The 19,990-nt window shown below is 41.1% G+C and overlaps 1 protein-coding gene across 1 annotated transcript in view; it reads right to left on the reverse strand.

Annotated features, from left to right (window-relative positions):
* The window catches only part of LOC307025463 (transmembrane protein 132D), a 134,733-nt gene that overhangs the window by 24,409 nt on the left and 90,334 nt on the right, over positions 1-19,990 (reverse strand). Inside the window, exon 5 of the mRNA XM_079660160.1 lies at positions 8,442-8,631. Coding sequence (XP_079516286.1) covers positions 8,442-8,631 — 190 coding nt within the window. The remainder of the gene's footprint in view (positions 1-8,441; positions 8,632-19,990) is intronic.

The raw sequence follows: 19,990 nt of genomic DNA on the forward strand, positions 1-19,990 counted from the left end.
TCATTAATTAGATATTGATTTATTGCGTAACCTGTTGGCCTGACAATCCGTTGGATTTTGTTATTGTGTACTGTGGGGAGCGCTGAATACTTTTAGTGAAATTAAATATTAAGCCTGCGTTGTTTTTCCCTCCTCATTCTTTCTCACTCTTTTAACAGTAGAGGAAATGCCAAAGTCAGCAGTGGGAAATCGGCTGCCCCTGATAAACCCTGTCCATATTCCGCGGGGCTCCTCGTCTGTTTCTGGGGGCCATTTGATTAGAATAAGCCAGCAGAGCCGCGCTGTGCTGAACCCTGGCCCCGAGCGGGCCAAATAGAAGACTCTGGAGCCAGACTGACAGAGTGGGGAAAGGGTGATGGAAGGCAAGCCAGCACAAAATAAACAAACACACAACAACAAATTACAGAATGGACAGGCTTAGCTTCAAAGTAAAGCTTGACTGACATACATAGAAACTGAGAGGGGGAGATGTTGGGTGGCAGGAGTGAAACAAAGTTTGTGTGCAGTACCGAGGACACATACATAGTGTGTTAGTTCTCATTCATAACACTCTGTTCGATGTCTCACTACGGGATGCGCCTCAACGCGTATGCAAACAGAAGCATCAATCTCATTACGCCAATCCTGATTGGCTGGTGATCTTGACGTCCACGTCAGGTAATCCACCCACCCTATAAGTAGCTTGCGCTACGACGCAGCGTCATTCAAACACCTCTTCTCGCTTCAGAGCACATCTCAAATTATCAGTAGCCGGGCTAGCTTAACGGTCCACAGACTGAACCCAAAGCCAACATTCGGTCGACGTGCGCTTGCCGGTTACTTTTTTGCTTTGCAAGAAGACTGAACAATATTAACATACCAGTTCATTTTGTAATCTGCCTCGCCGTGTCTTTCTTTCGAAATTAAGGTAAGGTTAGATTTTTTCTTCAAGCTAGTAACATACCTGTTGCTCGCTTTTCTTCCCTCCACACCGACACCACGGTAGCGAGGACGCTCTCTTTTCTCTCTCACACCAGAGGAGACGGAGATAAAAACAAAAGGTATTAACACACCAGTTAATATTCTTTAAAGAATAAAATCTACACCGTCGCTTTTTCCTTTCGGATTAACGACAAGGTTGGATTTTTTTCTCAGTAACGTACCTGTTACTAGCGTGTCCACTTCACGCCGACACCCCGGCGAACAAAGATGGACCCTTCTCTCCCTCACACCAGAGGAGTCAGGGACTCGGAGGCTCAGCTATGCGGCTGCGGGTTTAAGATCTCAGGCACAGACTCACACCAGGTATGCTCATCCTGCCTCGGGCTGGAACATGCCCAGGTTATCGATAACCCCGGCTCGTGCGGGCATTGTGCCCGCTTCACCATTAAGAGCAACCGCCAACGGCTAGCATGCCAAGCTAGCTTGTCGGGACAGGACCCCCTCATTTCCGCTGATTCGCCGGCCGGCAATCAAGACATGGTGGCGTCCGCCGCAGAGATTGAGCCCCGCGCTGTGTCAGGCTGGGGCTCAATAACAGCGGCAGCCGCTGAACCGGAGCCCCGCGCCGTGTCAGGCTGGGGTCCGGTGGCGGCAAGAGCCGCGAGAGCGGAGCCCCGCGCTGTGTCAAGCTGGGGCTCCCAACTGGACCTCACCATGGTTCCACCCGCGGAGGATGTCCTGGAGTTGGACTATGTGGAGAAAGAAGAGGATGCCTCTGAGTTCCTCCTGTCCGACTCGGATGAGCACGAGGATGACATCTTCGTTTCATCGGCTCAGGCTGCAAAGCCGGGATGTCCCAAGTATGGACTTGCAGGCCGTGTGTCAACACGCTGCGTCCAGGCTGGACATCCCATGGCCTGAAGTGGCCAAGGAGACCTCCAGATCTCGCTACGAGGGGAAGCAATTGCCCCGAGCAGCGAGGACGAAGAGAGAGCTCCTTCTAGTCTTTCCGGAGATGCTGGACGAGGTGTCGGCCTCGTGGAGAGACCGCCCTTTCAGCAACAAGGCCCCAATCCAGGGTTCCTCCTCCCTGGACTGTGACGGTATGAAGAGGCTCGGCCTGCTCCGCTTGCCGCCCATGGAACCGCTGGTGGCAGCCCACCTCCAACCGAGGCTGGCTTCGACACCGAGCAGGAACCCCACGCTACCGGCAAAGGCAGACCGTTTTCAGTCAGCGATGACCGAACGGGCCTATAAAGCCGCAGCTTTGTCCGCCAGGGCACTCAACGTCTCCTCGCTGCTGACCGCCTACCAGGCGGAGCTCTGCGAAGACTTGTCGAGCAAACCTGAGCCTGCCGTGTGGGACGAGATCGCAGCGATCACGGACATTTGCCTCCGTGTGCAGCGCTGTGCAGTCCAAGCCACGGGCAAAGCACTGGGAATTATGGTGGTACAGGTCAACCTGACGAACCTTCCAGACCGGGAAAAAGAGGATGTTCTGGACATGCCTATTGTTCCCGAGGGCATATTTGGCTCCGCTCTAGCTTCGATGCAGCTGAGATGCGAATCAAAAGAGAAGGAAGACGAGGCTCTCCATCTCTGTCTCCCCCGAAGCAGCGTCATTCAAAATAAGCACCTCTTCTCGCTTCGCCTTAGCAAGAAGGGCCTTCTGGTGAGACACCTCACTTCATGTTACTCTGAGAACTGGGGTTACGTAAGTAACCTATAGTTATTCATCTGGAGAGTGCTGCTCTCCCTCTGCAACATTGCCGCGTGCTCACAGTTAGAAACATGCACTCTTAGAAGTTGCCATGATTCCTACTCCCGCCACAGAACAGCTGCAGAGCAAATGTATAAATTGCTTGAAATCAGCTTGGCAAAAGTTTTTAATCCAGAGGGGCACACTTCCTGTTTTCACTGTGTGTGTGGGAGTCCAATCAATACATCGGGTGTCGATATTCACATTTACAGAATCTGCACATTTTCTCAAGGTGAGTATTGAGCCTACTGTACATGTCAGGTTTACAGAACAAAATTATAAAATAATTACCAGATTAATCAATTATCACAGTAAATGTAAGTTAAAGCCCTGAAGATAGGAATGTTGGTCAATCAGTGATAAGGGATCCTGTATTGCTTGTGCTAAACACATATTGATTTTGTTAGCCTACAGAATTCAGTTATTTTTTTATAACTAATGAAAACACAGTCTCCTAGAGTTAAAAAAACAACCTGTGTGAGTTTCCTATTTCGATCTCTCTCTCTCTCTCTCTCTCTCTCTCTCTCTCTCTCTCTCTCTCTCTCTCTCTCTCTCTCTCTCTCTCTCTCTCTCTCTATCTTTCTGGTTCTCTCTTATACTTGCAGTATACAATAACTGGGACCAGATTAGAAAAAAACAACTTGTGCATAAGAATGAATCCACTAGGGTTAAGAGAAGGATAGAGGGAAAAAGAATGTTGTCAAAATGCACGAGGGAAAGATAGAACAGTCAATTAGAGGCCTGTATATACACAAGGGGACTTAATCAAGCTGTAAGGGGCATCATGGCTGCATGCAGATGGCTAATGCCCGTGGATAGCCTCACTGCAGCCTATTAGTGCTCTGCCGGGCCATTTCCAAACACACTTCCTGACAGCGTGACAGTGTGACTGATGGCAGCCTGCTGGAATACTGCTGGCCGGCCCTGATGAAGCGATAGTGCTGTGTGTGTGAAGTACAGATATGAGGAGTATTTTCTTTTTGACTTGTTTGTCTCTCGGAGGACACAACTTCTTACCAAGGGTGTTGTCCTTGCTGCCTCGGCTTATCACTATCTGTCAAACGCAAGTCAATACGGGGAAAAAAGCTTTAATTTGGGCCTTACCCTAATATCATTGCAGACAAAAGGTGCTAACCCGTAACCGAAAGAAAGAAAAAAAGTTAATAAATTGAGCTTCCCGCTAATGGCCCTGATTATAATGTTATGGGACTGTGAGAACAAAGCTAATGTTATTGGGTTTGAAACGGAGGGAGTTCTTTCAGAGGCTATGAATAAAATGCTAATGATAGCATTTGGGATGTACTCTAAAGAGCTATGGGGGCCTAACGGTCTCCTCTAATGAGCCACAAAGAGAGACACAAGCGTGGCAAGAGACCATGATCAAATGTATGGGAATATGCATTAAAACTCTCCGTTGGCATGTTCTCTAATGTTCTCTGCCTGTTCTGTCTTTCAAGCTTGTGACGGCATTCATGAGTTCTTGAGTTCACAACATCTCAGTAATGGCGTAGTAAAATAACTTTCTCTTGATTTCTCTTCTTTAGTTTACACTTTTGATCATAAATCTTGGGGCTATTAAATCTTTTAATTAAAACATGTTTTAAAGACAATGTTATTATCTGAAATATAAAACCGCTGGAGGTTTCTTAAAGATCTACTGGAGAAAATATCTTCATTGCAAAAAATCAAGGAATCTGTTTTTGAATCCTAAAAACGCACTCATTTTCAACCAATTCATCATTTCTTAACGTACTTAGGAATGTTCCAACGTGAAAGTGTAATTTCCTCTTATTAGCGCATTGATTTAATTTTGCTCTTTTTAAAGAAAATGATTAATTAAATATTCCTGAAACAAGAGGAACTGCTCTGAGGACACGTGAAATTACCTCGTTCCAAAGCCCTACAGTAATTCTTCTTTTCCTTTTACAGAATTGAAACTTAATTCAACCAGAAAATCAACTTTAAAGTCAGTTTTAAAAAGTGTTGAGATAGATATTTTCTAAGGCGTATTGAGCATTCAACTTGAAATGTCAGTAAAGGGCTCTGTGCATTGCTGCAGGACGAATATCCAATGATAATATGTCTTGCTTGTATGCAGTCAGAAGCCTTCATGTCTTGAGGGTAAGAAATAACCTTGTGGTACGCTCTAGATTGGGCAAACATCTCACCATTTATTTTATATCTAAAGCTGCAAACATTTTTAGAATGTTTTTCCATTGAAGCGATCAGAATACTTCAATCAGTCACACTAAAAAGGGCAGTTTACAGCAGCTGTAAAGTCAAGAAAGCAGAGACCTGTACTTTTTTGTTTGGCAGGCAGATAGTGTGTGTGTGTGTGTGTGTGTGTGTGTGTGTGTGTGTGTGTGTGTGTGTGTGTGTGTGTGTGTGTGTGTGTGTGTGTGTGTGTGTGTGTGTGTGTGTGTGTGTGTGTGTGTGTGTGTGTGTGTGTGTGTGTGTGTGTGTGTGTGTGTGTGTGTGTGTGTGTGTGTGTGTGTGTGTGTGTGTGTGTGTGTGTGTGTGTGTGTGTGTGTGTGTGTGTGTGTGTGTGTGTGTGTGTGTGTGTGTGTGTGTGTGTGTGTGTGTGTGTTCTTCTCAGTGGGAGTGAGGTCCAGAAGGGATCACAGGGAGATGAGAGTTTTATTGAATTGAGGTGTCTAGTTTTCTGTAGGCAGACGAGTGTCGGCAATGATAGGTGTCTGCCGACCAGTTCCGCTGCAAAGGTGGAGATTAATGTCAACTAACAGCCAATGTAATAACACTGTTTGTTGACTCATTTGCCTTTAAACGTGTACTATTCGAGGGAAAAGTGAACTTGATGAGTGATGAAACAGTAATGTAAAAACATGATAATAAATTATAATGATAAAAATACATTGCTACAGAGAAAGTGGCACAAGTTAGCATTTTGAGAATAAAATGCTAATTATTTTAGGTTCAAAATGATTGCTTTAGAAATAAAGTTAAACTCTATAATGTTTCCGTGAATTAAATAGAAACAACGCAAAAAAAAACCTTAAATTGAACTAACATTTTGTCAGTCTAATTCCCCATGAGAGAAGTGGCCCAGTCCTTTCCAATCTCTCTTGATAATGTGATGTTCAGCGATCATCAGCGTACGTTGATTGTTGGCAATGGAGCTTTGTTTGTTGATGAGTCACATTGCTGTTCAATTAGTGAGGCGTGTGGCGCAGTGGAGTAGTGCGTTGGTGTTGGGATCAGCGGGTCACAGGTTTGAACCCCACTGCAGTCGGCATGTCATTATGTCCCTGAGACACTTCACCCCAAATTGCTCCTGTGGGGATTGCCCACAGTATTGAGTATGTAAGTTGCTTTGGATAAAAGCATCGAACAAGTGTAATGTAATTTTTTTTCTTTCATTACTCGGTCAGTTACAGTATGGGCTACTTTATCATTCTCTACATGTCTAACACACTAACAATAAAGTTGTGATGTCAGAGGTTGTAATTTTGTCTCAATACACATTGTATTGTTTGTATCAAAATGGTTTATCCATCTTATTTTGGACTTTGGCAGTATCTTATGTAATTTAGGAAAGTTTATTTCAAATGCATCCTTGTTGTTTGCATTTCTTATTCGTCTTTTTGTTGATTTAAAAACAATTCAGCTTTGACAACATTGAAAGTTCAAGATGTAGTCACTGAGTTTAATGGCTGCTCTTCTGACCAGACACCATCAGTTAGAGGTGAATTGCTGCCTACTCAAATTGTCGTAATAGAAGTTAAAAAAGACTTCGAGGACATTCGATTTTTAGTTGGCCATTAACGGCGAGGAAAAATTAAAACTTTACTTATCTCTTTGCAGCATACTAAGTGGTTTCCCTTTGATTTCCGAAAAACAATTTACATTGTCATTATAATAATACAATTAGCATTTTTAAGCCACTTGCCAATGCACCCATGTTTGGACTTTCTAAATCCAAACTCAATTAACTTCTCAGTCAGCACAGTCTGAGAGCAGTGTTAACCAGATTACTGGCAATTAAAAAGAGCAAGCTTTGTGTTAAAAATATCGGGGCTTGGCTTTTTAAGGGAAACTAATGTATTATAATAATAATTCTGCCATGCTTTCTTCTATCACTATTCATAAAGAGTGGATATGTTCCTTACTGTGCAATCCGGAGGTCAAATGCTCACAACGAGACAATAAGAGAGGAGATTATCTAATGCACATATTCATTTTCTTTTCATATTGTGGGAGAACGCAGACTTTAAGTGGAATAATTATAAATGTATTTGTTCTCCGACTAGTGGCAAGACACGTTGCCTAGTGACCAGCACATCTATAGTCCTTGGAAATATACAGTACAGCACTGTGGGTGTTATAGTTGGTTATCTGCTTTACCTGCTTACAAAAGTATTAGAACTTTATATGATATCTCCAATAGATGATAAGCATTCAGTTATAAGCCTTTGTTTAAAGTCTCTCAATCTCATAAAGGGACAGTCATTTGATGCAGTATACATACGTAGTTGCATTAAATTAGTTTTGACGTGTGTGACACCTAGATGTCAGAAGGCATCAGTATCTTCTCCGCTGATGCTCTGCTTTTGGCTCTTTGCCTTCTCGTCTTTAGCAAGTGAAAAACATGCTTGGTTGGATTTAGGACATCTGACTCACTCCACTAGTCAAAAGCATTCCAGTGTTTGGTCAGAAAATGATCCTTGGCTGCCTTGTCTCTTTGCTTAGGATCATTGTCATCAGGCTACTACAGTATAAGGACATGAACCTCCTCAAAAACCACATGAAACTCTTGGCTTTGACCTAATAGTCATTGTTATATTTCAAAACCAATGTGGTGAGAGGCCTTCCCATGTTCACTTGCTTTATAGAACCTGACTGAAGTTATATTTAGATAATATTGTTTGTTTGATCTGTTATGATGATATGTTGCCGCAGATCCAGGGGATTTACTGAAGTACACATTGAGGTTCCTTTAGGTTTTATGTGACTTTATACTTCTTTTCTACTACGGAGACACTACTTTTTACTCAACAACAATTATTTGACTTTTATTGCGTTTGTAACTAGTTTGATAACTGATGTTTTTACTATTGTAAGGAGAAAAAAGGCGTCGTCAAGGTGATATAATTATCTTTGTGGTATTGTGAAAGCAGCTCTCAAAATACTTTTTCTCAACATTTGTATTCAGTCAGTTGATGAATATAACATATTTCCAGGCAATGTTTCCATAATACAAATAATGATTAACTTTCTCTATAGGCCCAGGTAGTTGTGTTGACTATTCATTGCATAGAGAAAACGATTATTGTGAAGGTGATTTAATGAGCTCTTCGTTATTTTAGCATTAACAATCAATTGATTAAGGAAGAATATTATCAGGGAATTGTAAAATTATAAAAAAAGTAATAATTAGCTTCTCTATAGGCCTTGTGAGTAAGAGGAAGGTACACCATCAGTAGAAGATATTTAGCTTTATGAACCACTGAGCAACTTTCTTGGGAACAAAAGGGTCCCCAGCTCTATTTCTGTACCCAATTTTTCTTTTTTTCTTTATTCTACTATTTCAACAATTAGTCAATTTATACATCCGAAAAACAAACAACATTAGTAGAAGCGGGAGGGCAGAAAGCATAGGTTATACAGAGGTAGCCCTGCCGTTAGTCATCCATTTGCAGGATAAAGAAAAAAAGATAATTCGGTAATTAAATACCCACACTTTCTCTTTATACGTCCACGTTGCATTCACACAAACTCCCACAGCTCACCCCCCATTTCTCACCATGGCCAGCGGCACGATGCCCCCCAGGTCCTGCGATGCCAGGCGGATGAGAGTCGGCACCTCACTGGTCAGGGTACGGGTGAGGGGGTACTCCACCTGCCACGTCACCTCCCGTCCCCCCTGAGTCACCACCAGCCCGTTCACCTCCAGGTCCACCTGCAGCACCCGCTGGTAGCCCGGTGCCTCCGCCCTGCAGGGGGAGCGGGGGGGAGAAGATGTGTGTCAGGAACAGTTTAAGATAAAGAGAGAGTGGCAGGAGGCGGGAGATAAAGGAGGATACATGCTGGCACAAGTGAACGACTGACAAAGAAATGTTCTGGGGAGACAAAAGAGATGAGAAGGTTGCAGTAAAGTGAAACCATGGAATAGTGTGAGAAAAGTACAAAAAGTTGACTATGAATGAAGAGAAGGAGAAAGATTGGAAGGAAAATGGTCTTTATTGTCCATTGACAGGAGATAGACGGAAAGACTGAGACAGAATTGTACATTTAAATCTCGCTTAAAGAGAATATAACACAAATATTTATTTATATAAAATGATTTCATTGTGCAGATGCTGCATGGGGATATACTTTCTTTTAGTCAAAGTATCCCTCATCTCACTATCTGATATGAAACAAATTTTGGGGGGAGACAACATACTGTAGATAAGAAAGTTGCAAAGTAAAAGTAAAGTGAAACCATGGAATAGTGTTAGAAAAGTATGTGGAAGGAGACAGATGGAGGGAAAACAGAAGGGAAATGGTCTTTATTGTCCATTAACAGGATAAAGACTGAGACTGAATTGTACATTTAAATCCGGTTTAAAGAGAAACACAAATCTTTATTCATTCACAATATACGCTGTGCAGATGCTGCATGTGGATATTCTATCTTTTAGTCAACGTATCCCTCATCTGGCTATCTGATGTGAAACTAATCACGGCGCCGTTGAAATTCATTCTCACATCAGAACTAACTACAAAAAAAGCAATTTATTTTTCCCTATTTTCCTACTATGGAGCTTCTCTTGCAGAGATTGCAAGGGCCAGGCGAATGATTTCAGCTGATGGAGATGCAAACAAAGCAGAGCAAAACAATGAATGCAAAATAAAATCCTCCTGACGTATTTGATTTGCTGAGCGCTGGCTTTGATCAAGCTGCTGCCTCTCCCTCAGGTGTTCTCTGTCACAGTCATAACGCCACGCAACACCTTTTCTATCAACCGTACACAGATATGCAAGGTGTCTTAAAGAATACAATTTGCACTTGGGGGATGCGAAATGAGCTCATGAACTAAAGGCAAAACATATTTGTTTGTGTCCTCTGAGTTAGTATAAAGTTGTTTTCAATGTATATCATCATTTTATTAATTTCTCTCATGAGAAGTATGTTTGTTGTTTAGTTGTCACACTATTAAAACAAGCCTGGAGAGAGTCCAAACTAAGCATGAGGGAGGGGGGGTGTTGGGGGTAAGATCCAAGGTTTTCCTTAAACATATTTTGGCCAAGCCTCTATTTAAAACCCCCACCCAACTCCCCCTTATGTGTTCAAACTTCAGACGCTAGCCTCACTTCAAAGTGCTGATTTAAAGGACCCACTCTGGTAGAAAAGTAGAAGGGAAAACAGATTTGGAAGCTGAAAACCAGCGTGGATGAAAACAGCTTGGATATCAATTCTGGGTCAAGCGGAAAAGCTCTTCTGTTTCAGTGGGTAATGTTTTGAACTTTGCTAAATGTGTTTCTTAATGCCACGAGAAGGTTTGGCTCGAGGGCAATCAAAGCTTATTATAGGTGTTTATCTGGCCGCAGTGAGTGCTTATATGATTCTGTTCAAACACAGGTATTATACAGGTCAAGTCAATTTTATTTATCCAGCCCGATACACAAAATAACACATATTCCTCAGGGGGTTTACAGACTGTATAAAATAACACCCTCTGTCCTTAGACCCGTGCAACATATATAAGGAACCTCTTTCCCCCTAAAAAACCCTCTAACCGGGAAAAAAAACAACCCAGAAAGAGCAGGTGCACCACAGTTGTTGGTTGTAAAAAAAATCATCTGGCTTTTCTAAATTTTTACCTAAAACACATTTGTAACACTTATATCCCCCCAAATAAACAACTTTCTCTAAAAGAAAAAAGGTGGAGGGAGTTGATATTTTTGTTATTGTCAATAAAATCCCATGATATTGACAATAAATTACTGTTCCATGGAGCGCCATTATTGTCAAAATAAATACACAAGTCGAACCCAATGTTGTATGATCTCAACATACACCGCCCTGATGCTTTATATACTCATTAGTGCACCAAATGTGTATTCATCCGCTACTGAAAATAGTCCCAGACAAATGCAATATTAACTCCTGTGTGAACAATGCTTGTTAAAACCTACTGTGCACTGCCGCTAACAGATATTACAGAACCTTTTTTTTTTTTTTTTAATGAAACTCTATATATAGTACATGTGACCTGTTTTCAAAGATATTCAGAATAACTGAATGGTCATGGGGCTGAGCACCACAAGCAGTATTTTAAGTTTTGAAAACGGCTCTCCTACACAATTTGGTTTTGGTCTTTTAATGGGATCCCTAGTCAATTCAGAGGCGTGTAATGGAATGTGTTGATAAAAACATATTTCCTGCCCTATCCTTTAAATAGAAATAGTTTTTGAATATGCAATCAAGACGTTACATACATGTTTCTGCAAAGAATGCAAGAATAGATATTTTTATCACACTCACCATCCCATCATTCCCAAACAATCCAGACTAAATACATATCTCTATATAAGTGTAAAACTGTACAAATGATTAGGGACAAAATTCTGAAAATAAAAAGCCACATATTTCCATTGCCAAATATTTCTGCAACATTTGTTGACAGATGACAAAATTATTGGAATAACAGAAAAAATGATGTTCGCAATTTCTAATCATATTTTCATGTGGGACACATTTCTAGGCAAATTTTGGCAATTGGAAATCCATTTCCTTTTTATGAAATTAAAAAATCTAAATCAAAACAGAGGAAGTGCTGTGAGCAAAAATATCTCCAACAACAAATATTGAAGCTTTCAATTCTAAATAAATACAGCATGTTTGATGTAACTTTTAGTTGTTGGCTTTGGGTCAATAGTTTGCCGTAGATCGAGTCCAGCCATTGTTCTCGTTTTCTCTTCAGAGATTGAGAGTGCTTCAGAGACGCTGTGGGGTTTCCTCTGCTGCCTGACGCCATGCTGGGCTCAGGGGCAGTGACTGCAGTGATTATGTGCTTTACGCTTATGGTCTACAACCAATTATTTCAACAGAGTGTTTACAAAGAAGCTGCAAACAATCAGAGCGTAAGTGCTGAACACTACAATACAAGTACAACGCCTCTTCACTGCCTATTTAATCAGTCTTTTTCTGTTTTTCTCTTGTCTTATTTGCTTTCTTGTCTGCCCTTTTTCACTTACCTGCAGTGTCATGTTGCTCCCAATAGAGGGCAGTTTTCTCTCGACCTCACCCGTTCCAACAGCTTGTGTTTGAGATGATGAATGCTTGCATCCCACTGATATGAAAGGACAGCCTACTTGCTTTTTGCTAACCCTTTTCTTAGTGAGATTTCCTTTACAATTCAATGCACCCACTGGCAACTGACACTCCTCTGCCTTCAGGTGGACGCATAAACAAAGGCAAAACAAAGAACGGAAAGACATTTAAAAGGGGTTCAATAAAAGCTAAATGTCTACCGAGATAACAGAATTGACAGTGCCACTACAAAAGCCAACATTGACAATACCCCGGTATCATAGCAGTTGTGTTGTGTGGGAAAATCAGTCATGTCACTTTAAGGTTTTCTCCATTTGTCAGTCCTATTGTTGGTGAAAGCACAACAAGAGAAAGGTAAATGTATCCATTTAGAGGATAAGGCGTTCAGAAATATTTCAAACACGCCGTTGTAGTAACAAAAGGGCTCTGAACAGCAATTGCGGGAAAAAAAATCACAAGAATGAAATTCCTTTTGATCGAAAACAGGGAAAGAAAGGGGAGCAGAGCAACACAAAAGCCCCGTTAAACATGCGGCCATGTTTTCCTCATTTCACTCTTAACACCTCCGTGGGTATCTGGCTCTGAGAATAGGTAGAGAAAGAACAAGTCTGCCGTCTCTTTTGGAGACCCGAGGGGTTTACTTTCAAGCACAGCGGTGATTTTAGCACTGACAACAATGATGCATCAAAGACCTGAATCTTCTTCAACACAGACATCGACAGTGCGTCCAACAATAGAGGAAGGGAGATAGACAGGTTGTGTACAGTTTGTAAGAACACCTCAAAAGCTCAGTTTAGGAGAAAGAGGAGGGTTATTTTGTCAATAATGGGAGTCAGAAGACGACGGTTTAACTTCAAAAACGAATTTTCTCAGCCAGTGTGAGGACATGCTACTGTATACACTTAACTAAAAATGGTTGCCCATGACAATTTTTTGTTTTGTCCGGGTCATGTTTTTGTGCTGGATTTTCCTCTTAGTCAGAGTTGTTTGTTTGATGTGCTGTTTGTGATCTTGACACACACTTTTTTCAGTCTGTGTGTTGACTGAGGGTCAGACAAACAAGAGAAGAGGAGATCTGTGTGAAAGTGCATTACAAGAATTTCTTTTTGCAGATGCATTCCAATGATTCCAACACAATGACATTTCATATTTCCTAAGACTTCTTCTGTGTTGCTGTTCATTTATCAACAGATGGATTAATTGGTGTGGCACAATGTCTGCTGTTGGCAGTCTTGATATGTTCCTCATTAGTCTCTGAATGAAACAGTTTTTCAGATTTGTTGTGAGATTTTTTTCAATTATTTTAAAGTGGTAGCAAACAAATGTTCTCACAGTAATGTCCCCTAAAGACTGGGCTGTGGTATGTTTGGCATTTTAGCTTAAACATATATTTTGTTATATTAAACATACTACTTTTAAACATACTACTTTTATCCTCCTTGGTGCAAACCGGGTGTCAACAGAAAGATTGTGCTGAAAAAACAGTACAGAATGCACAGTGTCCTTGGCCATAATGTATAATATGAATGTATCAGGTATAATACTATAATTGGAGATTAGCAGTAATTACACAAAGTAGGTCTGACGGTGGGCCATCTGTTTTTACATTATTGTATGGAAGGGCCTAGATTTGAATCTCTGCAAAACCTTACTTTCAGTTGGTAATTTATATATGTTTTATTTGAAAGAATTACACAGATAACTTTTAATGGACCTCATCAGCTTTTCTCAAGGAGGGCAAATATTTTACAGCTTTCCACATAACATTTTATTCTAAACTGCGCCAGGACATAAATAGTTCCACTGTCAAACTCCCCATAAACCAGCGCTTGTTTCTTCTGTTTCTGTATGGATTAAACAAATAAGTTATTAGTTAATTAGAAAGCTTTAAAGAAGACATTGGTATTTTTGAACTTTTTCCAGACAATATGTTTCCCCCTGCTGTCTGTACTTATCTGATTGACTCTGTCTCTGCTCCATATGCACAGATATGAGCGTGTTATGATCCACTCTCAGAAGAAAGCACTTCCAAAACTTGTCAAACTGTTTGTTGAATGTCAGTTCTCATTGTGCTGGGAAGATGTTTTGGCAAGATGTAATTACTGTTCTTTATTGCTCCCCGAGTGCCCTGTATGTGGTGGCACAGATGATTTGCTTGTGCAGCTCTTTTAATTATTTGTAGTTCACTTACCCTCCAGCTGTGTGGCTGAGTGCTCTGCGTATTTGGAGTCCGATTTCTCTCGAACAAATACATCTTGATTCTAATCGTTCTGGAAGACCACATGGGGAGTCGTTTGATATCTCCAATGACTGAAACCTCGCCCAACAGGAGCTCCATCTGCTGCTTCCCACAGTGTAGTTATAAAGGTCACTGCACAATAACAGTGGAGGCTATACCTCAGACTACCTTAGCTCATCCCAAGTGTGCGTAATGAGCTCATTTAGGCTGATGTAGTTGGGGGTCATTAGAATATAATGATTAATAAATTAGGATCTGGTGTAGCAGAAACCATATGTTGCGTGTGCGGGTCCCAAGGGAGTCCTGCTGCCCCTCTAATGAGTTTCACTATCTCAGGTCTAATATATGTCTCTTTTTCCCATATGATGCTAATGAGATCCAATCGAAACCCTCTATCGCTGGGGAACAGCCAACCTGAAATGCAACGTTACGTTATAGTTTGGAGAAGTTTGTTACAAGCAAATCATAAAGGCAGCCATTGGAGCCCCTGCAGGTTTTTTTTGGGGGGGGGGGGGGGGGGGGGTTATCGAAGCAAGGAAGGGTGACAGAGCACAAGATAAACAAAAAGTGCAAACATAGCTGAAATGTGTGTTTGTTATAATGACTGAAACAAGACAAATATGTTCCCCAGCGACAGCTCAATGACACAGCTCGGTGACGTGTGACAGTTGTTAGTAAGAAATACGCTGAGTTTATTAAACTCGTGCTCTGCAATCCTAACCTTGGTGCGGGGGCTGGTGGCTCTCCATCCACTGATGCCTGTTTCATCTGTGTGGAATGGATGTGTTTATGGAGCGATAAACGTTGACATGTGACAGACAGATAATGAAAGAGATCATGAAACGAAACCATGTCAAGAGGCAGATGAAACGTAAAATAACCAATTTATGTATGCTGGAGATTTCCCCCAGGATCTATCAAACCCGCGACGTCAGCCCTGTCCCTGTCAGTACAGATTAGTTTGCTTTAACAGTCGACCCGCAGTGTAAAAGAGATGGGGGCGCCGCTGGAGAAAACACGAAAAGAGAAATAGTTCAGTTCTTCTCCCAAATTGTCTTTTTGGACTGTCTCTTCTTCAGTATTTTCTGAATTACCGCCCTCTGTTTTTTTCTGTTGCTGCTGCATCTCTGCTCTCCCAACTGCCCAGAGGTCTGCAGTATTTGATTTCTCTCTCATATTTTCCCTATATTCCCCTCAAACGGTGTGTGAAATGAGAGGATTCAGGCTTCCCGCATGAAACAGATGCGGCTTCATGCATCACCCAATCAAAAGGCGGTGTCGCCACTCTGCCCCGTATCGCCCATCAGAGCTGGAAAAAGTGGCAGAGAAAAACAAACATTTCTCTGGGAAATTGGAGATGTTAAAATGGTGCAAATAAAATTCCACGGTGAGCTCATCTACTAAGAGTTTAATCTGAGTCAGATAATCAACAGATAGACGATGCTTTTTAGTTTTACTCGCAACTGAAACAATCATCTAAAATGTTATGCATTGAATTCGAAATTAGACACTGTCTCAAATGCAGTCTTCATTAAATACATGGATTACTATCATATAGCAACAGGGTTTGTGAAAATGTCTAATACCTTCACAAAGAACTTTTGCATTTTTATAAAAAGTATTGTCTCATATATTCTATTTTTATGCAACTAGACAAAGGATTTAAGCACACAGCGTTTTAATATCAACTTAATGGAGTCTACTTTACAATGATTCAATGCTACATTCTTGTTAAAGTCCAAAGCATCTCTACACTCGCTGCAAGACATTTACTGTCAACGTGTTTGTCTTCTCCGCAATCGGTCATAAACCAGAAGTACAGATCTATTTCACGAGGTGAATAGGAGAGGGACGAGCAGATCAAAGGTTGTAAACAAACTCCCACCCACTGTCTAAATTAGAAGAATATATTCGTACGCTTCGTGTTGGTGCTTGACCTTCACCGGGCAAAATCCTGCAATCAATTGGTCAGTCCATTCTTTTTTTTGGTTGCTTTTCACTTTTGTACAAAATATGATGGTACCCAGAGGTTCACCTCTTCAGTAATTGAAAAAGGTATATGTTCATTTGTAGATAGGATTTGTCATTGTCATTTCATGAAAAGCAACCATTTTTCCCTCACTTATTTTCTAACAACACGGGACAACATTCTCCTAACCATCCATAAAGAAAAACGTCAGTTTTACTGGTATTTTATCCTTAATATGGTCTCACTGATGTGCTTTTATACTTTTAAAATAACAATGGATCATTCATTTCAAACAGGGAGTACCACAGCTTGTTTGCAGCCTTAAAAAAGAAAAGCTTTTAACCTTTTTAAGACAGAAGTAAAGGCAGCCTCTTTACACGCTTTGAGCATCAGTGTTTACTTACCTCTGAGTCAGCTACACTATAGTGCGAGATTAAAGAAATTGCGGCGGTGAGTGAAAATGTGTTTTCCATTGAGTCTCCCTGGACATATAATATTTCAAACGAGCTGTTGAGAGCCCACCCAACGCCTGATGGGAGCCACCCAATACCACCATGACCTCTGTCATGTGGTTACCATCAAGCTGTAGACAGTGATTACAATACAACACAATCAATCAGCGTACAACCACCATCTTCTATCCCCCTATTGATTTCTGTGAGTTCTAGGAGTATTAGTAAAATTCTCCAGAGGGCCATGGTGCTCATCCTCTTATCCCGGACAATAAGATCAACGCAGTGTGACTGGCTTATCCCCCCCCCCCCTTTGGAGTTTCAACTCTCCACTAGAAATGACACTTCTTCCTTTCCTTGTTACTCACACATATACACACAAAGATGACGAGAGATATAAGTTTTCATTATGTGCCGCTCAGTTTCAGCCTGCTTATGTTAAATCTCACCATGATGTTAAGCTTTATGTATCGCGGCTCGAGAGGTATCTATTTTATCTAATACTGGAGTTTTCTTATGTTATTTTTAACATTCATCTTTTTTTCTTTGCTTTTTACTTCCCACTCACTTTGCTTCGTTCACCAACTCATCTTTTTTTCCTTGCTTTGAATCAATCTATGTCTCAATGTGCCACATCGTTGTGGGAACAGAGGAAGTTTGCCATCTCCACGCCAACCCATTTTACTTGCCTTTCCTATTCTGCTCTCATAGGAGCTTCACTTGATATATTATGCAGGTCTATCATGTAAGAAGTGAAGGCCAAATAGAGCATTTGAATGTCTGGAAAAAGTATTTTTAGTCCTTTTTTTCTCCGATATTCTTTGCTTTTGGTCTGTGAGGTCTGCTAATTGGAATATAGATGACCTCAACTAGCCACAAGCAGTATGAAGCAATTTACTAATACATTTGTGTGTCTTCATTTCAGGGCTGTGTAGAAATGTGACGTTAGGTCAAGCTGAATGAGAAACAGTGGCAACACATTAAAGACACAATGTAAAGAAAATCTATCAGCAATTCTACCACAAATAAATAAAAGGTTACATCTGTACGATTCTAGGGCTAGAGGCATAAATTATGTTGTCACCGCAAGAGGACCTTGTTTACTGTAAAGTGTAGAAAGATGTATCCTCTAGTCGCAGATTAAAAAAGAAAAAAGCAGGCAGATAGTATGTCAAACTGACGTACCGGTCTATGAAGACTGGATATTTGAATTTGTGATACCACAAGAGAGTTTTGGCAGAAAAAAGGGTTTCGAAGTCAGTGGATCGTATTGAATTTATTTAGTGTGAAGTGAAGTGGTGTTTTTCAGAAGTTTCTTTGAAGTTTGTCTGGCCTCTCTTATTCTCTACTTCTAATGAGGTCTCCATTTATTTATCGTCTGAGTGAGGCTGTCTGACTCATATTGTTGTTTTCTTTAAATGTTGACAGGTAATGATTTGATTTGTTTGACCTTGTTTGACTTGTTTCTCAGTAAATCAATATGACAGTAACACTGATATCCCTCATTGGAAGATTTAGCAGGGTTTGTGCTTCCATAGAAATGGTTAGATGAGCTCTGAATGCATTTTAGTTTTGGTTTGGATTGCTGTATGCTTAAGATGTGACGACATCGTGTTTGCATTTCAGGGTTTTACATGTATGTTACGTCCCAACTAGGGGAAGAGGAATGCAACACACACCACTATGTAATTGGTATTAATTATAAGCAATTATTTAAAACAGCTGTAAACAAAATGGCAGGCAAGCAGCCTGAAACAAACAAGAGCCAAAAAGGCACAGGTTGACAAATAACCAACTAAGGGAGGACTCTAAAAAAGGAGTCTAAAGACATACAGGGAAAATATAAAAGTATAAAAACATACTAATAAACTAAATAAAGAACGAAACAAAACCTCACTCTAAAAGTGGTACAACTAACACAAAGAATCTATACAAAAACACAGCTAAACTAAAGGCAACAGTCACAAATCCTAACTATACTCTAAACACTAACTAAACTACTCTACACTCTAACTAACCTACTCTAGACACTACTAATCACACACGTTTTAACCCCAGAACAAAGAGCAAGTAGCGAGAGGCATCTGTCCACATACAGAGCCTCCAGAATGATGATTGTCCCCAAGCTTTGTAGTAATCTCCAGCAGGTGTGCGCCGGCTGTGCGATGCGATTGGAGTGCGTCGGGCCCGGCGTGCTCCAATCGCAATCTTCAGGGGCGGACCAGGAGATGGGAGCCAATGCCGGGAGGGCAACCGCACAGCTCATTTACATAGAACACACACAGCTGAAAACACTCAGACGACCAGGAAGGCAGCAGCCGTAACAATGTCTCTTCTATGCAATGTATGCTTTTATAAGCAGGTTTTCCCTTGAACCGATCCAGGTCCATCAATAAACCCGGGATGATTGGTGTCTGCAAATCTCCCTCTCAGCCTCTCTCACATACACTCTGGACTCATGTGCACACAACAACACGAACGTAAACAAACAAACCGACTGCGACCTGGTTCAGTTTATTACGGTGGTGTATCTGGACAGGGTTAATAAGAATGCTGGCCCCAGCGCGACCCCCTTGGTGACCCGAACCTTTACTTCTGCTCCCTTGCCTCATTAATCTGTAAACAGAACCCTCTCCTCCTCACCCACTGAACGAGCTGGGGGATTGATGCGAGAGGGAGAGGCACATGGTTTCTTATTTTGCCGTCCCTTTACATTTCTCTCCATCTGGTGTTAAACACAACGGTTGAGCAAACAACTCTCAAAGGTGTTTGTCTAAGGATATGTCCTCGTTTATTACCTACACACACTGATGTTAACCAATATGCACAACACAAAAAGAACACGGAATTCTGAATGATATAGCAAACAAGCTGAAAATGTTCTAACCAAAATAGCATGTTTACCATAAGTACAAAAATACATATTTGACCTATACATACTTGTCTTTGTTTCGAATTTAGTATGAGATCAACAATTAGCTTCTCTCTATCAGGGCCGCCACTTATGATTGATTTCATTTTCAATAGTTATTATTTTCAGGGTTATGCAAATCATTGTTTAATCAATGACATGTCTCCCAGAATCAGGATTGACTTTGGATTGCTAGATTTGTCTGACTATGACCCATAATCCTAAAAAGGGGTTAATTCAGAAACATGTATGACAAAGAACAGCACCAAATGTTTTCACGAGAAGATGAAACCAGCAGTTTAAACGACCAATCGATTACAAAAACAGTTTCAGATGAATCTCCTTTCCATACTCTAGTTTTTAACTCAAGTTAAACAGCTTTTCTGTGCGGGTCAACACTCTAAGAAGAAGTGCGATCAAATTGTCGATGAATGTCATTTGGAAATCCTTTGATATTTAAGG

The sequence above is a fragment of the Notothenia rossii genome (assembly GCF_949606895.1).
Source record: "Notothenia rossii genome assembly, chromosome: 11".
In the NCBI taxonomy this organism is placed as follows: Eukaryota; Metazoa; Chordata; class Actinopteri; order Perciformes; family Nototheniidae; genus Notothenia; species Notothenia rossii.